Below are 26,479 nucleotides of genomic sequence, written 5' to 3' on the forward strand. Positions count from 1 at the left end.
GATGCAACAAATGTCACCCAGATGTTAAACAGATTAAGGATGAATAACTAACAGATCACAAAAGCAGTAGTCAAAGGAAGGTACCCTCAGAGGGAAATATTCCTAAAGAGCTTGCAAACAGCTCAGTTTTAAGCCTACTGCACGTTTTTCTCAATGATCTGGAAATATGAAAAAAAAAAAAGATCACTCTTGTCACCCTGTTTCAAACAGAGAATATTGAAGTATTGAGGAAGCTGAAGGAAAGAACCGCAGAGTGATCTGAGAGTAGGAGGAACTCCCTCGGAGAGGGAAAGGCAGGTTTCATATCAGCTGGCAGGACACAATGCAGAGATACCACAATGCTGACTTGGGATGCAGCACAACTATGTCAGTACAGTAATTAGTCATGGTTAGAAGATGGGTTAATTAGCACTGATGAAAAGCATGGTTAATCAGGCTCAGGCTGTGTCCTGCACCTATCTGGCTTTATTCCGTCCTGTTGTTGAGGAAGTTCCCCTGTAAAACAGACTGAAACAGCTTCCATCCTGCTCTGTGTAATTTCCAGCAAAAAGGTCTAGAAACCATGGGAGTAAACTCAAAGATATCTCTGGAAAAGACCCAGAGGGATCCCATGAGCCGATATGCTACTGTTCTGGAGCTGAACCACAATTGCAGCTGTCTCACACATGGAGGGCTAATAATCTAGATCTAGATGTGCAATACTGTACCTGGAAACAGGGTTATACTGTGCCTTTTCAAGTCTTTCAGGTGCATGAGCACAATGAACATGCTCATAGGTGAAAAACACGGCCCACTCCTCCTCTTCCACCACTCAAATTGCTCTAAGATGCACCACCAGCTGTTTTTTCCGTAGGAGAGAAATCTTTCTCCCATCCATTTCCTGGAACTTTATTCCGTACAAACAAATTTGTCATTTCTGAGCATAATCAAGACTCTGATCTCCATACCAGTTCTGCCCTGGTGACTCAGTCTGAAGTTCATTGCAACAGTAGGAGCCTTTATTATCAAAAGGAAGATAATCCCAAGCATTTTCTGAGCTGCTGTGACCAGCCTCTTTGTGTATCACAGCTCCACAGCACAGGGCTGCTACTGTAAAAGACTGAGCTTGTGATCTGCCTGTTGCAGAGCTCTGAGAGGAGGGCCTTTGGCAACTACCTTCCCCAGCAGACCTCTAGGTTTTTTGATGATGAGGAGCCACTCTTTCAGGACAACCCCTGCAAAAAGACCATTTGCAGGCAAAAAACGTGGCTGGAAGGCAGCTCAAAAGGTCCTCTTGCATTGCTGTACTCTATGCAAAGAGCTAGCAGCCACTTCCCATCTTAAGAAACACTGGGAGAAATTGCAAGGTAATCTTTCAGGAGCAGTCAAGGTAGGTAAAGATGAGTGAGGCAGGACAGTCAGCAGCAACTCCAAGGGAAAATGAAAGGAAAGTTGGGCAACATGACTACTACTTAGGCTGAATATAGGTGGTTCTGTGAATAGCAGCTCAGAGGATTCGTTTGACCATGTGAAACAAACACGACAGGGGTATTTTTTATTGATGGTGAAAACTGTATAGATTTTTACAACACTGATAGTAACTTAAGAAACTAATTTTGAAAGATGAGTGAAGAAAGCCAGTTAAATAAAAACCTCACAGTGGACAGACAATCAAATCAGAGATGACAACCTTCAGTGTGTTAATAATTAAGATAAGCAAGACCAGCACCATGGATTAGCTATTTACCAGAGATATTCCAGTTCAAGGGATCACTGTTCCACCAGACAGAAAATAAACATATAAATACTGGTTTGATTCACATTTTAATGTGTTATGTATTTCATTATTATCCTACACAACACTATATTAATTTATATGGAATATATATATCAATTGGTAAAGTAACGAGGTAACAAAACGAAACACAAATTTGCTGATTTGAAGGTTGTTTTGGATTAAAGCACTGGTAAATTCCAGTCTGTTCATGTGAACAACCACGTAAATAAGATGAACTGGAGTCCAGCGCATCCTCATGATGATGTGAGTTCTACTGCAAGTAACACTGCCAAGCATCACACATCTTAATCTCACCAGATAACAGACAACCCAAAAAATACATGGAAAATTAAAGCTAGCGGGTAGGGGCTAATAATTCCGCTGCTTCCTCCGTGCCACCGCCAAGCGCAAGGCCTGAATTATCAATTTCTCATTATTCAGGATGTTGTAATCAGTCAGTTTCACCAGCTGGTCAAAATTCTTTTCACTGAAACACACCTCCCTTGTTGTAAATGGGGAGAGGATACTGGAGACATCAACTTTGCCTTCAGCCATCTCTTCAGGAGTCCTTTCCACACCTGGGGGACAAACAACAAGGAGATGCACAAATAAGATTTTATTGCAGTATGTGGCTCATATCAGTCATTTAAGTAATTATAGGTAGAAAAGGGAGATTTGGAGGGAAAGATATGATTTCCCAGAGGGATGTAGAAGTACTCTAGTAGCACCGTATTCTTCAGCCTCTGGATCAAGCCTCCGTCCAAAAATGATGCAAACCCAAACAGCTGGGAATGAGAACAACATTGATTATCAGAAGCAGCACTTGTAGACTACTCCTTGGACAACATAAAGTCTTTGTTACCCAAACTAGAAAAGTACAAGCAAAAGGAAAACAAGATACTCTTGTAGTGGATGAAATAACAATCCTCTCACTGAAAGTTCAGAAGAAATGATGGCACTCAGACAGAGGACATAGTTCATATTAAAAACAAAGATTTCTGTCCATTTGGTTCTCAATCTGGGAGATTACTTCTAAATATGTGAACAAAACCAAGATGAACCGGCTACCACCAAAACCTCCAGAAGATTTTGCCTCCATCTTTGTTTGCAAGCAGCAGTGCATAACAAGTGCATGTTTGTAGAGTATAGCAGCTTGTGTTGAGGACCTTCCGCCCTTGCTGTATGTATTTTGGGAGTTTTAACTTTTTAACTTCATATTCTCTCTAGTAAGTCCTGTGGAGTAAATGTTAGTAAATGCTTATTTTCATCTCAAATGTATCAGAAAAGCTTCTGGAGTTCTCACAGTTCGTATGTACTGACACAGACCAGTTACTTTTGTCAGTGATGAGATTGATAATGCTGGCATTGGAAGGAAGGTCAGAGATGACAGTGAGACATTAGATACGAAATGGAGAGGACACACGAGCCACGTGACTTTTTATTAAAATTGCTAGCCACAGATGACTCACCAGGAGCTTTATATTTCTTGAAGGTGTCGTTCACTAGGGGAAAAAAGAGCACTGTTGGAGCCTGTGGACAGTCAGCATCTTCAAACACATAGCACTCCTTCAAGTTTTCCCTGTCTTCCTCACTTATCTCAATTTTGGGAAATGAGATTCCTTGCCCTGAGATGTACTTTGCGATCTGATCCAGAGGCTGGATGAATTAATAAAATAAATAAAATTAATACAAAGAATCAAAACTCAAAAAAAGATCTAGAGACTTGGATTTTTTGAACTCCAGCAGCTAACATGAATATTCTAAGGCTTGGATCTTCCTCTGGGAAGATGTTAAGTTTCAGACAGAAACAGCCATAACCACACCAGACATTGCAGCTTATCTTATTTTCTGCATTGCTTTAGGCAAAACAAGAAAACAGTCACTTTCTTTGAGCTTGCCAATGGAGCCAAAAGCCAGAGGACTGATTTTACAATTCCAATGAAACAGGTTCAGAAGGGGAAGGGAAAGAAACTGCAAGAATGGAGAAGGAATAGATCAGTCCAGATTATTCTGTGTCATTGTCTTGACGGCTTCATTATTTACAACTTTCCCAATCTTTCTGTCCTCTGCATAGTTTGTGATTGTTTGAGAATGACTCCCTATTAACATTTATCAACATACCTTATGATCTCATGAAAAAAAAACTTTAACAGCTATATTTACTATAAGCCTATGTTTATTTTTATATTATTCTCATTAGGTATGAAACCCTAATTATATTATTTTACATTATTAATCAAGTCCAGCATCAGCCCATACATTTCCCTAAGACTGATATGAGATAAACAGGTCAGAGACACTTAGGTTTTCCCATTTCATCTGTTAAAATATTGTCAGGACTTCCCACTGCCTCTAAAACTTGCTTAGTTCAAGGATAACCAAAATCGGTATCAGAGCTTCAGAACGCTCCTCATCAGCTCTTCAAAAACTCTTGGATCCACTGCAGTGAAGACCTTGATGATTTTTAAATGCCTATATCCATCATTGTCTTCTAATATCCTTCTTAGTTACTGAGAAATAAATCACCTAATAATCTATATAATTGTCCTGGTTTGGTCTAAAACAGACCAATTTTCCTTTCAGTGATTTTTACTTTCAGCTAAGTCTCTTCTAAGTAACTGCACTTTCTGAAACTAACTGCATGTTTTGCAGACAGTGTCTGCTTCTAGGACTGATAACGCTCAAAGTTTATAGTTATCACTGAGGCACTGGTAGGGATATTATGCAGAAAGGCTCTTGCTGTACTTATTCTTAGAGAAACCAAGGTCACTGCTAAATTCCTCACTGATTACGAGTGAAAAGCCGCAGGGGGGTCGCACCTGCAGGGAGGAGCGGACAGGACAGTGACCCAAAATTGACCAACGAGGTATTCCATCCCATACATGTCATTCTCAGCATAAAGCGGGGGGATCACGAGGGTCTCACCCCCTTTCTGCTATGGCCAGAGTTCCAAGACGACTCTGTCCGTTCTCCTGCTGCCCCCGATCCCAACCCGTGCATCCCTGAATCCAGCTCTCGACCGTCGCCGGGCCCAGCCTGGGCCTTCCCAGAACCTGCCCTGCAGTGCCGGTGGTGACGTGGCTGACTTCAGGGGAGCTCGATCTTGGTTTTGTATATATTTGTATATATTTAATTATTTCCATTATTATTATTATACTCTTTTTCATTATTATAGTTTATTAAAACTGTTTTAACTTTCCAACCCATAAGTCTCTCTCCCTTTTCCCTTTCCCTTCTGGGGTGCAGGAGAGGGGTGGGTGGGTGTTAATAGAGAGCGTCTGCCACCGGTTTAATAGCCGGCCCAGCTTTAAACTGTGACAATAATAAATGATATAATAATCATCTAATTCCCATTCCAGTACTGGAAAGTTAGTGGTTTTAACTGACAAGTGCTAGAGATCAAAAGACCATGAAGGAAAAAGATCTCAGATATCACAGCTTTTCTTACCAGTGTCTGGGACCCTCCACTGTAATTTAAATGCAGGATGACATCCACCTCCCTCTTTGATCTCAAAAGCGGTGGGTAGCTGGTATTGATGAAAAAACCAGTATCAACCAGGGAGAGCTTATCATCTGCTGTTTCCATCAGTTTATTTGGGAAGGAGTCTATCACTGTGTCTGAAACACAAATATTTCTCATTATAACAAATACAAAACAAGACTGACTGCTTCTCTGCAGAAAGTTAAAGAGAGAAGAACGGAGAATTTTGCCGCCCCTTTTCCCTGCCTTCCTGTGCTGACTCACTAGCAGCATCGATTTACAGGAGTAAATGACACAATACAGCTTTTTTCCTTCCTTCCTTCCTGGACACCTCAAGCAGTTTGGGCCCTAAAGGGGAGGTCCCTCCTGCCTCCTCAGGCTGAGCTCACTTTGCCCACTGGAACACAATACCCAGACAACCAAATTCAATTTCCCCGCTGAAACCCCTCCCCAAAAAATGAAATGCTGTTCAAATCTGGCTTCGATGTCTTCCATTTGCAGAAGGGAGAAGTGGAATTTCAGAAGTCAGTCCTGTCTCTTCCTCCTCATTGGAAATCCTAAATGGATACCCAAACCTAAACCTCCTCAACACGCTACTGAGAAACATGCTATGTTACTGTGCCTTTCCAGGTAGAAAATCCTTCACTCTCCAGGTATTTGCTGTGCATCTGGAAGCCTCTGATAAAATTGGGATACTGTGCAATGGTTGGTCGCCCTGTTAAGACATCTCGCAGAGCACAGGAGAGGACACTTGAGGGAGTGAATAGACACGTGTCTACCTCATAGGGATTCATGGACAGAAAGGGTTCTTCCTCTGTAAGAAGGAAAGAAGTAGTTCTGAGTTTAGGACAGTTTTCTGAAATGATCAATATTTTAAAAAAATGGAGTAACTAATAACCACAGCTGTCACCATCCCCCACCCCAAAGGTAAATCAAACATAGTTATAAGCCCTTAAAGTCTATGCTACCAAATAAAACTCAGCATTACACAGTGAATTAAATGATGGCTACCTGCAGGCAGCAAGCTGCTAGACAGTAAGCACTGCCTGCCACTACAGGCTTCCTTGAATGATGCCCACTTCTATTGCAGCATGTGATACAGGGGAGAGCTCAATCCCAAAACATACAGGAGGACAACGTTAGCCTTTGAATAGAACACCTTCAGAAAGGATGTGAATATCACCCAGCTGCACACATTAGCTATGTCAGGAGCCCAGTCACTCCAGGTTCCTTGTGCAATTAGCAGCAAGAGCGAGATTTCTCCATGGGCAGTTTGGTGGAGAACACAGCCTTCTGCAAGACATGTTTTCTCTACTGACAGTAGTAGTGGCCAAGGAGGACCATATCCTAAACTTAACAGTCTTAAGATGTGTTCTTAATACAACATTATTTTTACATGTCTCCTGGCGACTGTTATTGTGTCTGTATGTCCTTTAGAAAAAGGCATGGCTTTGCCAAAGAATCACAGTTTAGTAGTTCTAAATTAGGCAGAAAAATTTCTTAGCTGACATCTCTGCTTTGCTTTCCTCGTCTTTCTCTCCCTGACTTCGACAGCATCTCTTTAGGCATTAGACCTCTGCACAGAATATAAGCAAGATTTACTGGTGGTAAAACAAAACACAAAAACATCTCACCAATATCTTTTACTCTGTCTCTGGTCCATCTATACCAGAAGTCCTCTGAGTCGGTAGCCAAATTCCAGACATACATCACGTCTATAGAAAATATACTACTCCACATGCCTGTAATGTGAAAGAGAGAATAGAAACTGATTGATGGAGTAGTCTTTGAAGAATTTTAATTGATACATACCTTCAGTCCTTCCCCTTGGATACTTCCTTTCTGTCTGGATGGATATCTTCATGGGCATACTTCCTAAGTATGTCCTTGCTAATGCAAACTCAGACCTGCTCAACCTGTTTGCTGGTGTCTTCCTAGGGCTGTCCACCACAGACCACGTGCTCACTCACAGCAGCTGCCTCTTGAGTAGGCCCCCTTTTCCTCTAGGCAATAGTCACCTTGCATGTAGCAGATCCGAGTCTCTGAGAGCCTCTTCACCAGCCTTCCCATAAAGAATTCACTTCCAAAGTGTTCTGCGCGAATAGACGCTCCGTATTTCAGGAGACCGACTTCATAAGGAGTGAACTCCAGCCACTCTATGGCGACATCAGCCAGATCGTGAAAAGGCAATAATGTGTTAACTATTGCTAAACAGAAGAATACTAGAGAGCAGGAACAAATAATGGGAAGGACTCTGTCTAGTTCATAATATGCTGTTCACCAGATATAGCAGTACTATAGTCCTGAGAGAATATACATCTTTTGATACAGCAATCTCCAGCAGAAAAGCCCTGGTCTAAATGAAACCATAAGCATTCTGCGCAGATAATCTTACCCAAAAGTATGCATTGCTCAGGTATAGCTTGTTCCCTTAGTGACGAAGTGACAGAGAGCTTAGCATTCACCTGATGTCATGTACTCAGCTGCTCATATTAAACAAACACTGTGAAAATTAAGACTAGAGAAAAATAGTGGTTTTGCTGCCACTGGACCCAAACATTCAAAGTTTTCCCTTTATTTGTTAAAAATAAGACCACATGGAACCATCATAAGGTTACAAGGTTGTTGTGACCAGGATAAATTATGAGTTTGGCATCTTCTGTAGTATAAATATATTTTTGGTACTGGCAATGTAAAGAACTCAAATTCTAAAGACTAAATATGTTTGGATTTTTTATTTTTAAGTGTTAGTCATTATTATGTGAAATTTTAAAAGTTTTTTTTGTTATTAGAATGAAAGGACTATTGTATTATTAAAGCTGGTTACATGCATTTAGTCTTAGTTCAGATTACTTAAATTATAAAGTTTTTAAGAAATCTAGATCATAACCATTACCTCTGAATGCCTGAGCACTATAGCCGGACTTGAGGTTGATGGCCACATAGATGGGCAGCGGGTTCTGACCATTATCCACGGCCTGCCGTTGGTCCGAGAGTCTATGCTCATCTTTCTGGTTTTGATTAAAAAAGATTAATGGAATGAAGTGAAAAACAACTTGCATTTGAAATAATATAGTGTGAATTATGACCTTTTTCCAGGTTCTCCTTCCTGTTCTCAGCTCACTGGATTGTGCAGAACCATCTGCCATGGGATATTCCAAACTTGACTAGCATCCCATAAGCAGTAGCTACACCCTATACGAGTTCTCAGATTTTGAGATGTGTAGAGAGGTTGATTGTTGATTCAACAAGGAAAAAAAAAACATTCCCAGGAAGAAATATGTGGCTAAGTGAAAGTTAAGGTACTTTCCTTGGCTGGATCTCAGGGAACACAGTTTATCATATTTTAATATATTTTGCAAGTATATTCATATGCAAGAATATATTCTATTGCACGACGGTTTACAACTTCCTTGTATAAACATAAATCAGAAGAAAACTTCTTAAGTTACACTATTTTTAAGGTACCAAAATTTCTATCACTCTTTCTTAAAACTTGATAACATCTTTAGAAAATGGTCTTTCCTGCTATTTGAATCACCTCCATATGCAGTCTGTAACTAAGTCACTTTATAAATACACATATTCATTTATGCTAGTGAAGTAAATTATTTCAAATTTTTAAGTGCCTCTCTAGTCAGAATATTTCATGTACAAAGTGATTAGTTTACATTTCGAAATATTTTTTTCTCAGGATTTTTCCTTCTTTAAGAAGAAAGAGCACCTTTGCAATGCCATGGCTGTAAAGCAAAAGTAGTGTTTTAATAATGAATTTGAATATGCAAAATTTAATCAACCACTAAACTAATTGTTTGCATTAGTAGTACTGAATGGCATCCCAGGATTTATTTTCTTCTCCTTTATAGCTATAGAAGTTCATCAGGTTTCTGGGAAAAAGGAGTAATACCTTATCATGTAGCATGGATTCAATGACAAGCCCCCAAAGGTCTATGAAAGAAGTATTATGTCCTTCTTTAGCCCTCTCCATCAGGTCATTATAATAGTACTTAAGACAATCCAAAGAAAAACAGCAGATCTTGGATTTGGTTACTTGCTTGCGAGCTTCCTTGGTTGCATACTCCAGATATTTTTGTGACCAATTAGCATCTTCGTACAAGTTTGCCATTGTCCTGAAGAAACATCAGAAGAAAATAATGAAAGAGAACTAATACTGTGGTTTAGCTTCAGAGAACTTTTGTGCAACTTCTTTGCCTGTTTCTCAATTCATATGGGGTTCACAACTGAAAATTTAACACACCTGAAATACTCTCATTTCAAGAGCAAATAAAAACCTCCAAGCTTTCCTGGTTTTGATGATAAAAGTTTATGTGGGCTCAAAAATGATCTGAGAAAATCAAGGGAGAAAAAAAATTTGCCCAAGGCTATTAAATACAGAGATTCCACAAGTCCTCAGAAAATCCATTTCTTGGAACGTGTGAAGTATTCTAGGGAGCAGCCACCACTGGTTTACTCTAGTCTCATATTTGTTGCCAGCATCTGCTACCGGCTCCTACCAGTGAGAGAACTGGGTAGTTTTTGGGTCTTGGGCATGTCCTGGTATGACCATTCTCACTTGTCTCCTTGAAATCATAACACAGACAGGTACACTCAGATCTCCACATACATACAGAGAAGTTAAAATAATTTCGGCAAATACTTAGACAAACCTGCCATTAAGGTTTGGACTTATATAAAGGACTGACACACAATTCAGTGCAAAAAAGCTGTCTCCACTTCCAACCAGGTGTAGTGGAATGGAGTTACCTGGACCCCACATGATTAAATACTTAAGTTATTTCAAATATGACATCATCTGCCGTATGCCCATTGGGAGAAAAGAGTACTTTATAGTGAGCAACCATAGCTGCAGTCTCTCCAAGGTCAGTAACTTCGCATCATTTATTGGACTGTCTGAGACAGTATTAATTCCACTAGCCCCAAATACTCTTTTACCAGAGGGAGATGCACTTTAAATCCAAAATGGAAGTGAGAATAACCAGCAAATGGCAGGCATAAATTCTTCTTTCCATCTTTCTTCAATTTCCAGTCTAAAGACAAATTCGTTGCATTCAGTCTAAGGTATAATTGATAAAATATGAAAAGGTCATAGAGCATTTAGATTAAAATATCAGGCATAGACTATGTCAGTGTGGTGACAAAAGCATCTGATGAACGTGACAACTGATCCCTTACTCAGTATGTTTTGTTTCTTTGCTCTAGGTGGACACAGAGGAGATTGTGGGGAAAATCAAAAGGCTTTTGATGTACTAAGTGCCACATAAGCTGATAGTGCTGTACAAATAGTCAACGGTATTAAGCAAAGAGGGTGCAAACATAAACCTTGTTTGGGTCATTCTCACCATGTGGTACCCGATAAACCACCAATGTAGGAAATGCAGTCTAACAGATTGAGTTTCTGGAGACCCAGCAGGCTGCCATACATCGCTGTCAGCGACCTCGTCCCTCCCCCAGTTGTTGTGATGGCCACCACCGGCACCTGTTCGACACAGTAAGGCAGAAGGAGCAAAAGCCATGCACGTATTAGAGACGGGCAATCCTTCTCACTGCAGAATCAGATAACAGGTTACAGGCATCGATACAAGCCGTGGTGTTATGTCGTGCAAAAAGGGTGTAATTGTTGCAAAAGGCTTCTGTTTGCCGCCACCTGACTGATGGGAGAGGGAACGCTTCTGTCTTACCCGCTCAGATCGGGTGGGTGGGAGGCTGCTTACCTAATATACAATTGGAAATCAACCTCATCACTCTGGAATTCTTCTCAAAGTGTATGATTATAAGCTGTCATAGAAAATACAGGATTTATCATGCCAGAGCAGATTAGGGGTCCGTGATTCTGCCTCTAAAAACAACCAGTGTCTCAGAAGAATGCATAGCACCCTGTAATCAGCCAGACCGCACAACAGCCAAAGCCTTCCTGGCTTCAGGCCATTAATTACTTTATGTCCTGAAGCACAATCATCCCCTTCCAAGGTCCAAGTGTAATTGAAGAGAGAGACTATTCTTCTCTTAATCTTTTCCTCATCTAGTACACCCTTTCCTTCCGTTAGCATCTTGAGTTGTGTGGATGCTTACATGCCCTATGGAAAATGTCTATTTATGCCTTTTAAGTATTAGCTTATAATTTCATCAAGCGATGTGCTGTTCTAAAGTCAATGAATAGAGCATGAAGAAAATATTTCTCCCATTCTATGAAATTAGAAAAAACCAAAATAGGTGTTCTTCCTACTCTAAACTTGATAAGAACTTAAATCTTGGAAATTTTATAAAATAGAAATTAGGAAAGATCTGATCATCTTAATGAAAATTAGAATAATTTCAAAAAGTTATATTTGGGGTTTTATATTTTCTAGCCTTTTTCATCATGAATTAAAATTCTAATAAGTTTTTTCTTCAGCTCAAATGTGAGTCAGTTAACAAGGTAGAGGGTATTTTTTCCACAATTTTGAAGTTAAATACATGAATAGGAAAGCCAGCATAATTAGACTTTTTCAAAAAACAGCTTTGTTCTTACTATTTAGGTCTTACCACCTCAATCTGTGTGTCTTACCACCTTTTCTGTGTGTCAGGAAACTCTTAGACAGCTATGTAAATATGTTCTTTACAGCTTTCTTGAAAACTTTATTTCCTATATTATCCTCTGCTTTGACATCCAAAATATTATTTTTTTAAAATCTGTACGCTATTCAGAGCACTATTTCTTTTAATTGTCAGCTAAAGAGGATTCTTGCTGTTGGTATGTTTGTACTTTTCTGATTTTCAACAACCCAGCTAGGCATAAGCAGTTACAAAACTTATGACTGAATTATGGAGGCAGGAGCAGGGGCTACAGCGATAAAGCTACACTTCTAATCAGCTATTTCATCTATACAACACAACGATGCTGTAAGATTCACTGTTCTTTTCCAGCTTGACAGTTTTATCCTAGTAGTCACTTTTCCGAACAATACACCTTTTCTGCTGCAGAAACCACACAAAGTATTTTTATTCAGATGTCTGTGTGAAAATTTTTGCTTCCTCCCCTCAAAATCCTTCACAAATGCATGACCACCACCTTGCCTCTGTTACTGAGCTAATGCATGCTATTTCCCAGGCAGCATCACCCAGCTGTTCCATGGTTGCCCACAATAAATTTTCCTCCTGAGACCCAATATCAAGAATAAACAGGAATGGGTTGAATTGAGGAGCTGTTGAGAAGTTTTGGGGGCTGTAAAGGCATTATCCTGCCTTCCCCATTCTGCTGCATGAACCAGCTACTGCTTCTCTTGCTCATCTCTTGCCCCAGGTGGCCAGGCCTGCCCCAGAACAGCAGGATTAATTAAGCTGTTTTCATATTTGTGGTTTCAATTTGTGAGCCAGGCACCAGCCCCTGAAGAGGAGTTGCTACCAGGGACTGTATTGGCTTGCCTCATGGTCTTTCAGATCCTCCTCCAAACGAAGAATCTTTTTCAGAGCAGCAGCAACGTATTTCTTCCTTTTCCGCAGGAATTCCTGCTCTTCTGTGGACAGACTAAACCCCAAGCGTACATCCAGGTCTCCTGAGCTGGAACAGAGAACGGGACAAATCAATGCACATTTCATTTATAGTTGATTTCAAGACCTGTAGGGCAAGTAGTCAGTAAACTCCATAAATCATCTGTAAAACAAGCTATTTCCAAGTCTGCATATTGATCAAGTAACGGAAGAAAAAGAAGCATTTCTATTGCCAGCAAGGAGTATTAGTGAGGATGAAGAGGAGTTTCCAAGGTGATCTAGACTTCTTGTGAACACAGGCACAAAGACAAGACACACCAGTCAGGGAAAGATTACCAAAAGGGGTAATTTCAGGAGTAATTTTTTCTGTATCCATTCATTTTTGTCACCATGACATCCTGGAAAACTCATGTGATGCCACCACCACCTGTTCTCAGGTTTTGACAGCTCACTAACAGTATTTAAAGTGGAGGTCCTAATGAGCTGTGTGATGGAGCTTGAACTGTAGAGTAAGTCCTGCAGCAACACCCCCTGCTCAGTCTCTGTCCTGTGAAATCCAGCCTTTCACCTCTGTGCTCAACAGATTTCTAGATAAGCATCTGCAAATATATAAGAATATCCATCACTTTTATCCCATTTTATCCATGGGCAGCCACATTGAATTTTCTCTCTTGAGAAACGTGAAGCATAAGCCAAAAAAATATAGGAAAAATGGTACAAAACCAGTTAAATGGCAGCTAATGTTTTGTGCCTTCAACAACACAAATACACTTGTTACTGAGAAGAGCACTCAATATTGACCAAATCTTCTGGGTCACATCACCCTCTGGTGGATGCAAACTCTTTTCACCAATATTTCACAAACATTCAGTTTCAAGGGTTAATGTCAGTAACCTCTGTTCTCCAGAAAATTTGGTATGTCATAGTGTAATTTTGAAAACAGAATAAGGTCAATTGATTGACCTTATAAAAACAAACAACTTTTTTAGTGGTAGATTAAAATTTCTCTTGCTGTCTCTATAAATCTGCATCTGTTACATTTAAATTTCAATAGATTTTGTTATGGGCTGAGATTGAGCAGGTAGCTCTTCCTATGCTCTGAATTTCATTTACCCAAACTGCTCCCATGCACTGAAAATCCACCTTGCTTCCCTTCTGTGTATTACTCAATAGTAAGGATGCTGTGAACCATATGAAGTCTTCAACTGTATCATAAAACCTCATTGTCTTCAATTCTACCTATCACTGGTGCAATTCTGTCCCTGTGCGTGGGTTGGTAGAGGTGCAGCTGGTCAGGCCTCAGCTCCCATTCTGCTCAGTGAAGCAGGAGAAGGGGCAGAAGTCAGGCTGCCCTATGTTTGTTTTGGTGACTTTGCGAAGTTAAATAGGAATAGAGTTTATTTCAGTCATTACACAGATCTGACTATTGGTGTAAAAGGGCAACAAAATTAATATGTGAGTAGTGCAGTTTCATTCATGTCTGAGAATAGTAGTCATAAAACAGGCTAATTACTCTGAAGAAACCTACCAAGGCTCAAACTCATTTTGAACCGAATGATCCTGCAACTGCAGCAGACTTGCACTTAGCTCAGGCACTACGTGAGTACAGGACACAGCACTCACGTGGCGTGTGTTCATCTCTCCACCTATCATAGAAAAAAACCTAGATAACTAGTTTACAGTAATCCTGGATGATTGGACAAAAAGAGGTTATCTTACCATTTTCTTGCTGTCAAGTACAAGTGAAAGGAATTATCCTAAAAATCCAGAAAATAAAGTTAATTATGACCAAATTTTAAAACATTTCTTTCCTTCAAGCCCAGGCAAGGCTCATTCAGTAAGAGAGGAGGTTCTCAAATAATAATTTATATGGCTAAGGACATTATTTTGGTACAATTAACCAAAGGCTCACTCCCTGCCCTGGAATCAAATTCTGTCTTATCTAATAAGCTTGTCTGTTTGGGGCAGTTAGTGTGTCACAAGCTTGCATGTTACACCACACCAGCTCACAGGGTGCACACTTAGAAAGAGCAACAAGAATGAGAAAAGTTACCTCATTAAAAAAAAATATATATACACAAAAGCACTGTCAATATCAATATTTAGATGAGTTAAGATCTGAATTAAGCTCGTAATCTGGACTGTTGGTTTTTTTTAAATTACTAGCCATTCTGGAATTACCCCAATACCCAAAAAGAAATTCTGGAATGCACGTGCATATGACAGTCATTCTTGTTTCTTGAAACCACTTAATTCTAATTTTGGGATGCAGGTTTGCAATGATTTTCATACTACAATTATTGTTAACACCTGCTTCCTTAAAAGTGAATATAAGAGTCTTAATTATTTTTTACATTTTCATTTATTTTTTTTAACATTCTCATTCTTAGCTGTACAATTTTACAGAGTGATTTTGTTCACTTGCTAACTTTATTTCTAGCAGGACAGTATCAAGCACATTGTGAAAATATTTCTTTCAAAACGTTCACAGCACTCACCTCTTCTACTATTATTTCCTTCTGCAAAGGGAGTGAATTCAGAGAGAAAGAAAGGACCCCGGGTTGCTCTGTTTCATTTTTATCTGCCAGCTGAAACAATGTAAAAAGTGGTAGGGATGCGCACGTGAAAGGTTTGTCATCTCTAGAACTTCTCTTACTGAGAGGGCTAGTTCAGTTCACTGATTAAATTAATTTCTTCTTCTGATTTCATTGAGGTTAATGGTAACATACAGAAGGGGAACATACCTCTTGTGGTAATACGATATCCAGTCTTGTCTGGTCATTTATGATGCAGTGAAATACGATGATCCTAAGGCTGGGGTCAGAGTCCAGCAAGATCTTCTGGCTTCCTTCATGGGATCCTTTCACTGTAAATGTGAGCTCCTGGTCTAAACATAAAGGCAAGGAACAAAGAGAATTTTAACTATTCCAAGCAAACACGCAAAGCTAATTAAAAAATCCGCTTCTACTCTGCACCCTTTTTGTCTGATTTTCCTTGCACCATGATGATTAAGTAGACTTTGGGTGGCTGAAACAGATTGAAAACTGATATAAAACATCTTGGTGGATCTGTATAAATCATTAATATACAGAAATCACATATTTTTGAAACACGGTAGTGTGCTATTTGGTAGGTGCTTTCCATTAATAAATAAAACCAATATTTCAATTTAAAGGAGTGTCAGTTTAAAGGCATTTTGAATTATTCACATTGAATAAAAGTCATTTATTTGATGTCAGTCTGTTCTGATTCATCATGTACATTTTATTGTATGTTGTGTCTGCTACAATAGTCAAATGATTCAAATCCAAAAATCAAGCACACTACTTGACATGTGCCCTCATGTCACCAAAACTGAAACAATCTGTCAACCCAAAGGCTGTGCTCCTTGTACAGAAAAGCCTCTAAGTTTACAGAGAGATCGTATGCTGTTCTCTTGCAGGATCAGGGCCAAGAGGTATATAATTTTAGGTCACTAACCTTTCCTCCCCATGTTACATTTCAGACTGAAACTTCCTATAATGCAGCTCAGACATTGCTACCATTTTCTTCATAAAGGTCTATTTTCCATTCATGAATTATCTCAAAACAGCCACGATTTTTTGAGATTTGCCTCATGAGCAGCTTTACACAAGCTACTGTTTATTTGAATGAACTTTAAGACTAGCGAAGAGTCTTGCTATATTTATTAATGCTACACTTTGCAGGCAAAGTCATGATTTGATGGTGGTTTGCATTTTGTGCAGACCCCTTTGATACAATTTTACATTTAAACTTAAGAGCTGAAGTTTATTATTTTTGCTCAAGCAACCAAAAAAAATATCTTTCAGAACCCTAAATGTGCATAAACTTTGTAAATACTGAAACCCAAATTAAACACACAGGATAAGATTTCTACATATTAATTTGATTATAAGATAATTTTAAAAGAAGACCCAACTTCATTAAAATTCATTTTGAAGAAGCAATAAACAAAAAGAACTAATATAATTTTTTCCAAGTTTTTAATTCTAATATATATCGTTGTATTTTTGCATCAATGTAAGATTTGCTTTGGAACTAAATACTTGACTAACTTGAATTTTGACAGATACAATCTTTCTGCAAGGTGGGGCATGGCGAAACTAAGTATTATGTGACACAGCTAGAGTAACATGCACAACAGATTATTAATTTTTCAACATGTCTTATAACAACTGAATCACAACAGAAAAACAATAGGTTAATGAAGCAATAACCTCACTTGTGGATTGCTGCTTCAGTTTCCCTGTGTCCACTCTGACCTCCAAACAGGAAACCTCGCGTGCCTGTAGCAGGAGAGGATAAATGACAATTGAGAGAAGTGTAAATGCCATTGCAAGTGATTCATGCTGTTCTCAACCAACCCCTCTAGCTGATCAATGAGCAACACAATTATTATCTATTACTGTCTTCAGATAACATGAGGGCAACAGTGATATGGTATTTTTTTCTAAGTCTGAAAGTAAAGAGGAACAACTCATGCGCTGCTTGAACTTGGAGAGGCAGTTAAGTAAAGAAGATGAGACCTATTCAAAATAATAGGCGTACTGAGATATGGGACCCTTCTTCTGAGCATTTTATCACTGCCTTCATTAACCCCTGATAGTTCTGGATGTAATGTGGGAATAATGGGCAGGAAATTCAAGTTTATAGAATAAAGTAGGTGGCACGTGCATGCTGACAGCAGCCTCACAACATGCCTTTGCAGAAGGTGGCACCACACTGGAGTGATGGGAAAACAGTGATCCTTAGTGCCAACAACAGATCCTTTTGCTCAGTAGGACAGTACGGCTGATACTACTGGCTTTGGGACACAGCTCAAAGTTTCCAGCGTTAAAAATATGAACACTTGTTATGCAGGCACAGGAAAGATTGTAAGAAATATACATTACCACTAGTACTCCATTAGTAATAATGCCATCAGGATAGTCCAGACTGAAAAATAAAACAGAAAATATAGTGTCATGGGTGGGAAAATGCAAATAAATATTTAAGTCTATGAGTTAACATATTACTCATTTCCCCCCCCCCATCAACTTTGACATTTCTGACTTTAACAGTCTCCCTCAAAAATACTTTAAAGCTTTTATCAAGCATAGTTCTAGACGACGACCTGAGTTGCAAGTTTTTCCATCCACTAATGATAGAATATGAAACTGGGCTTCTTTTACTCCTTTGCTTTAGTAAACCATGTAATGAATTCTGATACTTGACATACTGAGTTTGAGGAGAGCTGGAGGCTGTTACATCCATCTTGATTGTTTTGATCATTACACGGTTTGACCCAAGGTTTTGTACTTGAAAAACTAATACACTTGCTTAGATTTCCACAATTTTCCAAAAATTACCATAACGGGGAAAGAAATTATACTCACCTCTATAAAGTGATTTGCAAAACTCACATGAGATTTTAATATATCACTATATGTGTAGATGTGTTTCCACTTATCTATCTAGGGGCAGAAGTGGGTTCATATACTGCAGATGCCAATTTTTATATTCTTAAATATTTTTCCCTCAGAAAAATCAGGCAATGTCTCATTAAGGATACCTTATAATTTACCATTTTATTAAATTGCAGATGTAAATTCAAACATTATCTCAATAACCCACATTAGTCCAAAGGGAATACATACATACATAAGATTATAAGAATTGAGCACCAGCTCCTCAACCTGCTGCAGACAGTATGAGCTGTTTATTCAGATTTTACAAGCTATGGGTTATATACTCTGTAGTCTCACATAGATGTAGAGTTATGTATTTCATCTCAGCTGAAACCAGGCAATACAATTCTTTTAAAATCAGATTAATGACATTCTTGTTATCCATTTTAAGAGAAGGTTTATCACAGTTATTAGATTTCAGTATAAACACACATGAAAATAGCTTTGTAATATTTTCCATGACAAAGAATTCTCCCAAAATTTCAAAGCTCATAAACAGTTTCAAGTTTCATTTCCAAATCAGTATTTTCCTTTAAGAGAAAAATATGAATTGGCTGAACAGAGTGCAGAACACTCAGGAAAAACGTTCCAGTAAAAAAAAGAAAAAACACACACACACACACCAAAAAAAACAATCCCCCTCCAAAAAAAACAGTTATACACTGGAAAAAAAAAAATTTACTTATGAATTTTGTAGGATCTTTTTTTGAAAGTGTATTTAAAAGAGTTCAAAGAACATTGGTCAGGAATGTGCAAAAAATACTCAGTGTTTCTACCTCCATGCAGGGAAATGGGTTTAAGTACCACTCAAGTTTTGTTTCAGACACAAACTTTTGCGCTTAATTACTATTTTGTAATCAAATAGTTGTAACGTTACATGACATATGGTGTCACTATCCTCAAACACTTCATTAAAAAAATTAAGGAAAGCAGAGAAACAACATGGTGAATATTAAAAGCTCTCGGCCTGCATAGCCTGGTAAAATGAAGGTGGAAAGGCAGGAAAGGATGTCTTTTCATGGAGGTAAATATCCAGTGGAGTGTAGTATTATTTGAGGTATTGGTATTAGCAAAGTATAAAGCTAGGCTGATGGTATTGGAGGTCCAAGGCATGACCTTCAAACAGGGTGGAAGAACCTGCACGGCTGGACAGAACAGTTTGGAAGGCTCCTGGGAAGAACCAGGACAACACAGGCATTAAGCACAGATGGCTGAGATACTCCTCTTGGGGTGTCACCTCTGAAAGGAAGCCCAGCTGCTGTCACTTGTTGGTTACTCCCCACACTGCAATTCAAACTTCTATATCCCAAATTTCAAGGCTTCTGCTGGCCACAGCATAAGAGACATGTTTTAATTTTTTTTTTAACCTGGTGATCCATACACTTTTTTTAAGAGCAAAGGCACTCACCTTTCTCTGAAGCTTTGGAGATCAGCTGTGGCTAGAAACACAGCTGAGGTGGGTGCAAAAGAGCTCTTACTATCAAGGTTGTCAGGGACTTTTCAATATTTTGCCCATCTTCAGAGCACTGAATAATGTCCACTTCTCAGGACTAGCTAGTAATTTCCCTAACAACCAACCTGCTATTAGACAGCCCCTGTTACACGTACTAACACTTCCGTCCTCTCTTCCATCACAGAATGTGATTTGTGGCCTTTTTTAATGCAGACCTCAGTTTTACCGTAAGAATTGGGAGGACATTATGGCCTGTGGCAGGGGAAGCCAGTAACAGAGACCCTGGGCATCCTTCTCCATCTTGAAGGGGTGACTAAGACTGCAGTGGACTCTGTGAGCCCAGGGATCACTTCCAAAAACCTAGTACGCATCAAACTGCCACCTTCTCCTTTTTAGGTCATGCCTGCTTGTAATGAAACGGGCAATGTTGTATGGGGAGTTACAGTCACGTAGATTCTCATATTATAGTTCACATTTAGAGTACACTACTGTGCTCCATTTCACCAGAGAACCTGGATTTTTTGATACCTACATACAAAATTTTAATTCTTTCATGTCAGATCCAGCTTCCCCTTCTTTTAGTAGCTTCCAAATAGTGCAGGCTGCTTTTCTGAGCTTTCTGACGACCCAAGAGAAGCATGGGTGATGGTACTATTTCAATAAAGAAAATTCTATTCACCTCAGAGATTCTCTGGTTGTCATCTCTCTCGACTTAAAACTTTTGCCTTCAGTGCTCCTTGAGACCCTGTGACTTCCTACCACAAATACAAATACAAACAGTACATTTGGCCCCCAATGGATGAAGACTCAGCCTACTCAGAGAGTTTCCTCAGCAGTGCCCAAACCAAATGGCTGGTATGATCTGCTGGTCCCCCCACACATGGGGGAAATTTCTCAAAATAAGACAGCAGAACTACAGAAAGAAAAAAAGACTTTTATTTTCTAAAAATCATGCTTTTGCCATATTTCAATAATTAATATTTAACTTTTATACAACTTTTTGTACACCTATTTACATTTATTTGTGTTAAGTGGGCTTTGTTTTAAACATTGTTTTTCACATTTGAAAAGAAAGAAAAGGGAGGGGGAGCTGAGATGAAAGGTTGTGTAAGAGTGGTCCTTCATTCTTCTAAGAGTTGTTTGAGATGTTTGATCCCTCCTCAACTTGGGACATCTGAAAGACAGAAAGAGGCCAAAAAGAAGATCAGGAGACCTAGCAAATACCCTGGGGCCCTCAGACCTCTCCTTGGAAACTCAAAGTACCTTTTAGTTTATTAGAAGTCTCTTTGTGGCCCCTCAGTATCAGGTGAGGGCTTCATTAGAAGTCAGAGGGGAGGGGGATGTTGAGCGAGCGAAGCCACCTAGTCCAGCGGGACTCCGTCCCTGTAGCAACTCGTAGAGGCTCATTCTGGTGCTGGACCCTACCAGCGGAAACACAAGGCATAAAGCCCACATCACCATTCTTAATCACCAGAAAACAACACAAAAAGTACTAAAGTATGCAAATCAGCAACCTGTGTACAACGACCTTACCTTTTCTGTCACTGCTGCTCAAGGGCAGCAGTTCTCATGCAAGCTGGGCTCATGTTATAGGCCCATGAAACATTGTGTGGGCGTTTGCAATCCCTTGGCTCAGTTGCTGGTGAAAAGGCACTTGGAGGAAGGAGCCTGCCTTCCTCTCTCTGTCGTTAGGATGAAACGTTTGGCTCTCAGTGCCTGCCACGGGAGATGCTGCAGGAGTGGCATAAGAGTGAGGAAAACTAGAGAGGGTATTCATCTTGTAGTAGTGGAAACCAAGCTACCAAAATGAAGGCTTTCTTCCATTTTAAATAAAAGATAATGGGAATGAATGCAGGAATTAATTTCATATAACCCCCCAGTGTGTCGCGAGGGAATTTTTACAATATTCTTTGGTAAAAGTAACACAAAACACAATTTTTGCAGTGAAGTCAATAGGCAAACAAAACAGGAGTGACAAAGCCACTATCGCAGGTGCGACCCAGGAAACTTTCTTGGCCTGGGGTTACACTTCATGTGTGATATTATTCATCTGAAATGCTGGAAAGAAAGAACAGGCTAATATAGCAAATCTTGTAATTGGTAAAGTCTGGCATGAAGATGGGGAAGGAATGAAAAACTACTTCATATAAACAGTGTCAGACAAAATGTGCTGATGGAAACAATTATTAATTTCAGAGATAAACTGCCATATTTACCCCAAAAAAAGTATGTTCTTATTGTTCCCATCACAATACCAGATTTCTAGAAACTGTCCCGCATGGTTAGCTGTACTTCTTGTTAGCACTATGGTTGGCTCTTCCCCTCTGAAAATTACCTCTAATCTCTGTCAACACTCCTCCCATCCAGCAATGCCAAAAACCCTTGCCAAAACCTGCTGAGATTGTTCAACACAGGAGAGGTTGGTTTGGTCCATAGATTTCTGGTGACCCATCTCAGCTGCTTCAGTTCAGTCTTTCAGACTGAACTTCAGTTCAGTCTTTCAGGGCTCTTTAGTTTATCACACGTAATGTGATCCATTGTCTCCAATTTTAGTGCACAAATTCTTTAATTACTCCTGATATCACACTTTTCTATGTTGAGGAGAAAATAAACCCTCTCAATATCCTACCAAGATCACTATATTTAATCAATTCAGATGTGCTTACACCTTTATTCCAGTCCCGACTGATGGGCAGAACAGTATTGACCATCACGAATATGCAAGAAATGTAAATGAGGGATAGTAGGGGAAACATTTATCCACCTTCCAACAAGAAGTCCATTTTCCCAGAGAAGTATCTTCCCTTTTCTCAGGCCTGCTGGGACCTCACAGGGACATGCCCTCCCTGACTGACTTATGACGCAGCCATCTTTTCCCTTTGCTTCTGGAGTTCTTCAGGCCACAACTATTACATTGGTCACCCAGGTACCACACTATGAATGAAAAACGTGGATCAGATGTGTTCTTGCTATAGCAATTGAGCCATTACTGTGGTTCTTTTAAAACCTCTTCCTTGGCACTGCCCAGGTTCTTTTTTATTTGTACAGTCCCAACCACCTTTTTCCAAACAGTAGAATTCCTACTCAGACAGCACCTGCAGAAATTGCTACATTTCTGACTTTATCTATTGAACATGTCTCCAGGAAAAAGCAACTGTCTGTGAGGTCCGAGAGAAGAGTTTGACATAGAGCTGGTGTGCACATGCTCTGAGACAAATTCCAGCCTCCATCTCTGTATGCAAACCCACTTGTGCACAACATCCAAGCCAGACAATCTGCCTGGATCTCCCTCATCAAAAGACAGGATTATCTAGAGCATGATTCTACGTACCAACTCCACAAGCCATCCTCTAACATGCAGAGAAAGGAAGACTGTAGACAGGCCATTTGGGACATCTATTGGAGCTCCCTTCCCCATTGCTATTACTGATTTTGTGACACTCCTAAGCTGGGATAGGCACCATTTGTCTAGCTGTTGCTGGGCCTTCTCTCAGCTTTTGGTGCACAGTAAACAACAGACAATCCGCCCTGGAGAGTTTCCATGAGTTGTCATAGGAGATTCTGGGACTGCTTTATCTCTGATGGCTTTTTTGCTTGTGACACTGGGAGATCTTTCCTTCTCCATTCATAACACTGAGCTACTGCCCTTTCTCCAGCAAATCCCAATTTCCCTTTCTGTCAGGAATAAACACATTATTCAAACTGTCCACCAACATACTATCCTGCCAGGCCTCCTGAAGTGCCCCGATTCCATCGAGAAGGTCCCAGCAGTACCATCCCTTCTCTAAGGTTGTTTTAACAACACTTTCAGTCCAATAACATGGATCTAATTGGTAACAGAAATCCTTTCAAGTAACTTCCTCAGAGCTGTAAAGCATATTATGGAGACAGACTAGAATTCCCATGATCCCGCATCATACTCCCTTTCCAGCTAGAGTGACAGGGTCACAGATTTCTCCACAGCATGAATTACCTGAAGAAAACATGTGCCCTAAACAGTTAAACTCCACCAACATCTTCCAAGCCTACCACGTGAAGCTAGTGGTGCTCCTCCAGTTTTCCTGGTTCCTCAGTCCTCAGCCTCCCACAGTGAGAATATTTATGCAGAATATTTAGTTCCTCTCCCTGCTGGAACTGATACTCAAGTCTACCACAGCTCCCCACATGTAGCCAAATGAGCTAAATAGATCAGCTTACAGGAGAGCATTATATAATGCTGTGGATTTGAAAAGCCAGATTCCCCAAGAAGGGGTGACTTAAGACCTTTAGACTTGGCTCCTTCTTCTAAGGGTCAAAACTTCCTCAATATTGTAATTGTCTTCATAGTTCCTCATGTATTGATCCAATGACAGAGAATGGGAGGAAGTTTCACAGAATCACAGAATGTTAGGGATTGGAAGGCACCTCGAAAGATCATCTAGTCCAATCCCCCTGCCGGAGCAGGATTACCTAGATCATATCACACAGGAACGCGTCCAGGCGGGTTTTGAATGTCTCCAGAGAAGGAGACTCCACAACCTCTCTGGGCAGCCTGTTCCAGTGTTCAGTTACCCTCACCGTAAAGAAGTTTTTCCTCATATTTAAGTTTGTGCCCAGGAGGTAGCAAACAAGGCAAAAATGACATTTTCAGATACTTAAAATCTAAAAAATATGTATTCTGATATTCCAATTTACTAGACTTGAATGAAAACATCTAGATACTGCTTTCAGAGACTGTAGGTTTAAGAAGCATTGTTGCATACGAACCAGCTTTCCAGACTATTTTTATACCAAATACAACAGTTTATATAGAATTTAGGACTCTACTCACGTGTTCTGCAATGTGAACTCCACCTCCAGCTCCTCACGTGCCTGAAGAGAAGGGAAAAAGAAAGAAAGGTATATTACTTATTTTTCTTCATAGCTTTCATCATACCAGTTACACGTAATTTGTAAAATATATATTTAGAATAGCACTTAAGAAAATTCCCAGAAGAATAATTTGCAAAAAATCCTGTGGTGCCATCTGAAGATATTGAGTTTTAAGATACTGAAAAAGCAGTTGCTAAAACTAGCTTTTTTGAAATTTAAATGCCATATGAACATGCAGACATAGGAACTGCTATTCTGCTAAAACAGCCATTTTTCACATTTTAATTCCCAACACAAAAAGAATCAGCTGCTTTAATATTATTACAGTTTAAAGTGGCTGAAAATTCAGAACTTATACCAAGAGCCAACAAACATGCCAGAAATATTCAGAATTAAGGCACCCCGTAATTAGTTCTAGCTGGTTCCATCCTAGATTTTTAGCATAGAGATTTGTTAACAAAAACTAGCATGGAGCACTCATACAGAGATTTTAAGTCTTTCTTATAATAGCAGCAAAATACAGTTTAAGTAGATTTTACCTATAATGAAACACTGTAAAAGGATATATTTAGATGGAAGGAAAGAATTTGCTCTTGCTCTCGCCAATTCCATTGCTCACCTGTGGATTCAGCTGAAACCTCACTCGAACAGTACGTCCTACAGTGAGTTTATCTATGTCAAAGAAAACTGTGCAGAGTTCGTCATCCCTGGTGATCGTATCTTCATCACAGACTTTTAGCTCCAGCACATTCTGCAAAAAGAGGTTAAGAATATCATGGAGTTATTTCTATATCAAAGGGCTCCATAAGGCAGGAAAAACCTCAAGACTAGGTTTTCCTCCCTCCTCCCTCCAGTTTTAGGGGAAGAAGGAAAAAAGAGAAAGAGAAACAGAAAAGGGAAAGAGATTTGGGAGTATTAGACTTCACATTACTGATAACTGTACAGGCACAAAGAAGGAGGTTTGTCTACCTGGGGAAATGAAACAAGACAAGCAGGTCCTGCAGAACATTCATGAATTTGTGATAAATAACTGTATTAAATGTTTCTACATTTATTTTATGTCTTTTGTCCCTAAGTGTATAAAACAGGCACAAGTACATAAAGAATGTTTAAAGGGTTTCCTTTCCACCATACCTAGAACTAACTGATCTTACTGTTATTTTATTTATCATCTCACGTTTCACTTGTATTTGTCACGATCGGGAATAGGATAGTAAGGCCATATTCTGCAGGGCATTTAACTGCTTCTCACTGCTTCAATATAGTAGATGTTTAAATAGCTGGAAGAGAACAATACCAAGGAGGACGTAAGCAACAGATTTTTTCCTGAGGAATCTTTTAACACCTCCAGTGTTTGGAAACCAGATATATACTTATTGATTTATTGTAGTTTTGCATAATTTACTGACTATCTGCAGACAGCAAATGGTGAAAACCATTTATTTTCGCTACCTTGACTCGGCGGTCGATCTTATAGCAGAAAGCTTCATTCCAGACAGGGTTTTTGCTGTTCCTGATGGTTCTGGTCCGAACCTTCTCGGTTGAGGCAGTAGGCAGCCACAGGGTCACGTAACAATCTGAAAGGGTGACTGTATAACGAGAAGATGAGCAGAGTGATAATGGATCCAGAGAAAGAATTACTGCACTCTTCACATTTAACCCTAATAAGACAAAGATAACACTGTAGGGGATTTCTTCCTAAAATACACAGGGTGAGGAGTAAATCACACAATGAAGCACTCACAGGGAAACAGAAACATCCTCACACATTTGCCATGTTTATTCCCACACTGTCACATTTAGTCAAACTTACTTTTCTTTAAAAACATTGCTTTATATTTGAAATAGCACTGTACTCCACATGCAGTACATGCACACCTTCCATGCTGCATTAGCTTTATATTCATGACTATCCAAATGACTGGGACAGGTAACGTCCAAAACATGAGAACATCTACCGGCATGTGAACTCTGCCACACGC

The 26,479-nt window shown here is 39.6% G+C and overlaps 1 protein-coding gene across 1 annotated transcript in view; it reads right to left on the minus strand.

The window, feature by feature from the left end:
* Positions 1-1,707: 1,707 nt before the first annotated feature.
* Positions 1,708-26,479, minus strand: part of LOC137662036 (cytosolic phospholipase A2 epsilon-like) — a 35,210-nt gene continuing 10,438 nt past the window's right edge. Inside the window, exons 4-21 of the mRNA XM_068397915.1 lie at positions 25,950-26,086; positions 25,117-25,248; positions 24,457-24,497; positions 17,639-17,681; positions 16,969-17,032; positions 15,470-15,612; positions 15,224-15,313; positions 14,445-14,482; positions 12,660-12,795; positions 10,598-10,734; positions 9,145-9,367; positions 8,134-8,248; positions 7,256-7,393; positions 6,872-6,979; positions 5,860-6,051; positions 5,205-5,374; positions 3,226-3,412; positions 1,708-2,334 (exon numbers count right to left, since the gene is read on the minus strand). Coding sequence (XP_068254016.1) covers positions 2,126-2,334; positions 3,226-3,412; positions 5,205-5,374; positions 5,860-6,051; positions 6,872-6,979; positions 7,256-7,393; positions 8,134-8,248; positions 9,145-9,367; positions 10,598-10,734; positions 12,660-12,795; positions 14,445-14,482; positions 15,224-15,313; positions 15,470-15,612; positions 16,969-17,032; positions 17,639-17,681; positions 24,457-24,497; positions 25,117-25,248; positions 25,950-26,086 — 2,303 coding nt within the window. The 3' untranslated portion in view covers positions 1,708-2,125. The remainder of the gene's footprint in view (positions 2,335-3,225; positions 3,413-5,204; positions 5,375-5,859; positions 6,052-6,871; positions 6,980-7,255; positions 7,394-8,133; positions 8,249-9,144; positions 9,368-10,597; positions 10,735-12,659; positions 12,796-14,444; positions 14,483-15,223; positions 15,314-15,469; positions 15,613-16,968; positions 17,033-17,638; positions 17,682-24,456; positions 24,498-25,116; positions 25,249-25,949; positions 26,087-26,479) is intronic.

This window comes from Nyctibius grandis, chromosome 4, assembly GCF_013368605.1.
Source record: "Nyctibius grandis isolate bNycGra1 chromosome 4, bNycGra1.pri, whole genome shotgun sequence".
Classification (NCBI taxonomy): domain Eukaryota; kingdom Metazoa; phylum Chordata; class Aves; order Nyctibiiformes; family Nyctibiidae; genus Nyctibius; species Nyctibius grandis.